Source organism: Triticum aestivum, chromosome 3A (assembly GCF_018294505.1).
Source record: "Triticum aestivum cultivar Chinese Spring chromosome 3A, IWGSC CS RefSeq v2.1, whole genome shotgun sequence".
NCBI lineage: Eukaryota > Viridiplantae > Streptophyta > Magnoliopsida > Poales > Poaceae > Triticum > Triticum aestivum.
The window spans coordinates 693,234,462-693,239,691 of NC_057800.1; the positions used below are offsets into that span (position 1 = coordinate 693,234,462).

A 5,230-nucleotide genomic window follows, 5' to 3' on the forward strand; every position below is an offset into this window, starting at 1 on the left:
AAATACTTAGTTGCATGGGTATTCTTTTTTGTTTCTGTTATTTTTTCGTTGCCAAATTTTTTCGCCGGCACAATTTTTTTGGCGTTGACACTAGCTAGTTGTACATGCATCAACATGTGTCATCATAACAACATCGACTCTCATCATTTATGATGATATGACTACATCGACACGATGTTATTTACTACACGCATGCATACATGGCAATTTTTTCTCACTCAAAGCATGGCAATTATAATTAAAACAATCTGGCAAATCTTAATATGCATTTGCCATGGCAATTTTGTTTGTGTGTTTTGACATGCACAACAATGTTTTTAAAAAATTAGCATACACAACATGACATTTTGTACATGGCAACTTACATTTTTTTTGGCATGGCAAATTTACCAATATTGCCATGGAAATTTTCCTTTATCATACATCCAAATTTAATTTTAAACACTCATGGCATATATTTTTTTACTTTTCATTTTTTGACCCGGCATTTTTACTTTTATGGACAATGTCAAATGTAGTTTATACAACATGGCAACTTTACACTTTTTTGGACCATGGCATGTTTCATTGCTTTTCAACCATGGAACAATTTACTTTTTAATTTTCTCACAACAAATTTACCTGCATTTTACCATGGAAATTTACTTCAACATGCATGCCAAGTTTAATTTAGGCGCTCATGGCAACTTTTATTTCTATTTTGCCATGGCAATTTTATTTTTGTCGACATTGGAAAATTTAATATACATCCATGGCAAATCTGAGTCATTCAAGGGAATTTTCTGCCTTCATGGGACCATGGTAAATTTGCTTATCAAAACACGGCAACTACTACTTAACAACATTTTTGTACGCTTTTTTTTGTGTTCTGCGTGTATAGCAATTTTTAATCCACATTATTTTGTCTTCACTTACATTATAAATTTACCTCACAATTTTAATCGTTTTTTTTGGCACCATGTATGTACAGATGGAAATTGCCACAAATTTTTCCTTTTGGGCCATTGCAAAAGAACTTTTTTATCCATGGCAATTTTCTGGTTTATTAAGTTGATGGCATTTTATTTCTTAGCACAACAAAAACTGGACTTCTATTTGTCATAGAAAAAATATCATCTTTTCGTTTTGTTTAACTACTGGGCCTTTTCCAATTATCTTTTACAAGGATACATCCTGTAGGTAGGGGCGTTGAGTAGGCGTTCAGGCTGTGAGGGTTCCCCTATCGAACGAAATTAATTGTCAAGGAGTAATGATTGTACCAAACATTTCGTTCTGTCTGGCCCCTCCCCAGACCGAATGTTTAGCCAATATCAGTGTCCCATCTTTTTGGAACATCAACACCTGGCTTCCACAGAGTTTTTCTTATTAGAATGGTTTCCAGTAAGTAATCACATCATGATCAGAAGCATATTTGACATATTTGTGTTGAACTTACTCGCAGAAAAAAAATATTGCTCTCTTCGTCTCAAATTACTTGTCTTGCATTTGTCTAGATACATATATATTTAGATATGTTTTAGTGTTAGATACATCCGTAGCTAAACAAATCTAAGACAAGTAATTTAGGACGAAGGTAATACTACTTAACATCGTTTTCATTGATTTAATAGTATCACTGAACATATTTATTTTTAGATGAAAATGGTGTACACGCATACATTGATTTCCAGGGATATATATCGTACACTTTAGCAAGTATTTAAGCTGTTGGCGATCTTGACCAGAGCATCACAGAGCTCCGTAGGCCTAGAGCTCATGATGGCATGGTCAGCTCCGGCGATCTCCTCGACCTCCGTGCCAGGGCTCAACATCACCATCCAACGCTGCATCTCCTCGGTGCTGGAGCCATCAGCCTTGGCTACCATGTATATCTTCTTCACCGACCCGTAGTTGTCATCGGTGAGCAGGCTTGTATCCTTCATCACTGGATCCTTCATGAACTGGTTTCCCGGCCTCACCAACATTTTTGCAAGGGCCAAATCCTGCATCAACATTGTGAACTGAATCACTGGGTCTGCTAAAATTTGGTAAGGCGAAGAGTTCATTGCTATAGTATATCTATCTTTGCGAATATTTCAGAGAATCATGTTGATGAGATTAGTTCATTATGGGAGATCAATAGGATGTTAAATCGTGTTGTGCACCTCAGGTGGACTTTGCTGGTAATACTTGCGTGCTAAGAAGTCTGGGCCCATTATGATTGCAACTCCTGCACCCTCGTTGTTATTGATTGGCAGCATCTCGCAGTCCATGAGTAGTCCCTTCGATGATGTTCTTCGCATGAACTAATTCCATCAACACAAGATAAGATAAAAATTAGCATTAATATTGGAGTTACAGAGTCGGAGACCAACCTTTATATTCCAACAGAAAATGGTTCATAACCTCCTTCAAACATTTATAATTTGATTACCCATAACTTTCATTAGTACTCATTCCGTTCTGAATTAGTTATCTTAGATTTGTCTTGATACGGATGTATCTCAACGTGTTTAGATGCATCTGTATCTAGACAAATCTAAAAAAACTAATTTAAGACGGAGGTACTATTAGATACTTGAAAAGACATGTACATATACATTTTGGAATATATTCCCTCTATCCCATATTAGTTGTCTTAAATTTGTCTAAAGACGGATGTATATAGTGTTAGATACATCTGTATCTAGATAAATCTAATACAACTAATTTAGGACGGAGGTAATATGTTTGTAGTGTTGTAATTTTATCGACTATTATAAAATGCACACATGTTACAACAGAAACTTGTTGTTGAAGTTATATATTGAAAACATATCAAATTTTGTATATTTGACTAAGATGAGCTTGCCGGCCTCACCAACATAGGGAACTGATATAGAGAGGGGATGTTTTGGTCAACACTCAACAGAGAATAACAAAAAGAAAACCATCCACAATTGACATACCTCCTCGGTGGTGACGCCCATGTGCTTCCCGACGCTCGGCATCGCGGCGGCCGCGAACACGGCAGCGGCGATCTTGCCGGGGAACCTCTCCATGGCTAGCGCCAAGCTGAGGCCGCCGTGGCTGTGCCCGACCAGAATCAGCCTCTCGCCGTCACCCGCCGGCGCCGCGGCCACCACGTCGAGCAGCGGCCGCGAGTACTCCTCGAACGAGTGCACCTCGTCAACGCGCGCCGGGTGGGTACCCGAAGCGGCGAGGTCGATCGCCGTGACGCGGTGCCCCGCGGCCTCGAGCGCCGCGACCACTTTGTACCAGCACCAAGCCCCATGGCAGAGGCCGTGCACCAGGATGAAATGGCTCCTCACACTGTTGCTCTGGGTGCTCTCCATTTCTTGCGTAGCGTAAAACCTGTTTGGTTTGTGTTGGATGTTTGTTGCCGCGCACACGGAGCGATATTTATAGTGCAAATTGGGCTTGCTCGAACGCTTATCAGTTATCAGCTTCTGCTGCAAGAAAAATGTGACGACTTGCTTTTGGACGTTCGTGCCCATGGGTCAAAAGAAGAAAATTTTATATTCGGGATCGAGTACTAAATTGCATGGGATCAACTTGATCAACAAGATAGGTAGACGAGCCACGAGACTTGACTGGTGGTGACACAAGGCAGATGTGAACATTACTCAAAACTAGCACAAATGTCCGTGCGTTGCAATGAAAAAAAAAACAACGGTTTCTATGAATGGGCCAGGTCGAGCAACTATGCCATAAGACAATGGATGGATCGTTGATTAGGACATGCATGTGTATGATTCCCAGTAAATGAATTCATTCTTTAGATGACTATTGGTACAGTAGTAGAAAAAGGGTCAAATATGAGGCACATTAGTGCCGGTTTGAATTTGAGCCGGCACTAATGTGTCCATTAGTGTCGGTTCCGGCTAGGCGGGCGGACATCATTAGTACCGGTTCGTGGTGAATCTTTAGCACCGGTTCGTGCCACGAACCGGTACTAATGAGAGTGGTGGCAGGATGTTGTCAGAGTGGGGCCCCTCCAGCACCTTTAGTACCGGTTTGTGCCACCAACTGGTACTAAAGGTCGTCCTATATAAACCCTTCGTCCACCAGCACTCTGTTCTTCCCTCTTTCCCCTCTCCTTCTCCTCTGTTCTTTCCTTCTTCCTCTCGAGTTCATCACAAAATTTGCCTTAAATTTGTCAAGATTTGCAGGCCCCCATCCATTCAAATGATCACAAAGGTTAGCAACTTTGTCCTTTCATCTCTCATTGCTAGATTAGCTCTTGCATTGGTTTATATAGTGATTTATTATGGGTTTTAGTAATTTGGGAGGAAATATATGTGGTAGTATTTGATTTATATGCAAATTGAGGTCAAAATAACACTTAGTTTGCATATGTAGGTGTGGTTTACTTAGTGCTTTCTAAATCTCCGTCGTAACCACCGTCGATTGCCCGCACCGTCCCGTCGCCGGCACCACCTTGTGGTGAGCCACTTGTTCATGAAATTTTATATAAAAAGTTGATGTTTGTGTTATTTGGATATATAGTTACTCGTATAATTATCTTACCCGTACGTTGTTTGTTATACATAGTGCCATGGTTTTGATATCCGTCCCCGTCGGCCCTCGCCCTTGTTATGATTAGGATGTGATATATTCTCTTTTAAAACTACTTGTTGCATTTCGTGTTTATGACAAATTATGCCCATCAAGCTGACATAGATATTTGTATGTAGGAGGTAGTTTAACCGGAAATTCCAACCGACCCTATTGTCGAGAGGTTAAATTTAGTTGAAAGAGAAAACGAGGATTTGAAAGAAAAATTGAAAAGAATTGAGGGGGAGAAGATGGAATTGGAGTTGCATGTTGCCGATGTCGTCGATGATCACAAGATTAAGATGGAGAAAATGCGCTTGAAGATTAGAAAGATTAGAAAATATGCCATTCATAGTGAGGCTTGGTATCATTATGCTGTTGGATCAATTGTTACCTTAGTTGCGATCTTGATCGCATTTCTTGTTGCATTTAAATTCTTTAGCTAGAGAGTTATTTGTTTGTTGCATTTAAGTGTTGTATGAACTTTATGTATTGTATTAATTTGGTGTTTTCGATGCTGTGTATTGAAGATGAGCCGGCAATGGATGCACGATGACCGATGCTCTCCCGAGTTCATTAATGGCGTGCATACTTTTCTGCTTGCGGCTGAGGCATACAAGCGGGCGGATGGTTTTATGCCTTGTCCATGTGTTGGCTGTAAGAATGGTCACAATTACTCTACATCAAGAACCAT

At 40.2% G+C, this 5,230-nt stretch overlaps 1 protein-coding gene across 1 annotated transcript; it reads right to left on the reverse strand.

The window, feature by feature from the left end:
* Positions 1-1,545: 1,545 nt before the first annotated feature.
* On the reverse strand, positions 1,546-3,331 carry LOC123059179 (esterase PIR7B). The gene is made up of 3 exons (XM_044481806.1): positions 2,928-3,331; positions 2,145-2,285; positions 1,546-1,982 (listed from the first exon to the last, which is right to left on the reverse strand). The coding sequence occupies exons 1-3, from the start codon at positions 3,312-3,314 to the stop codon at positions 1,689-1,691; spliced, it is 822 nt and encodes a 273-aa protein (XP_044337741.1). The 5' UTR covers positions 3,315-3,331; the 3' UTR covers positions 1,546-1,688.
* Positions 3,332-5,230: the final 1,899 nt, after the last annotated feature.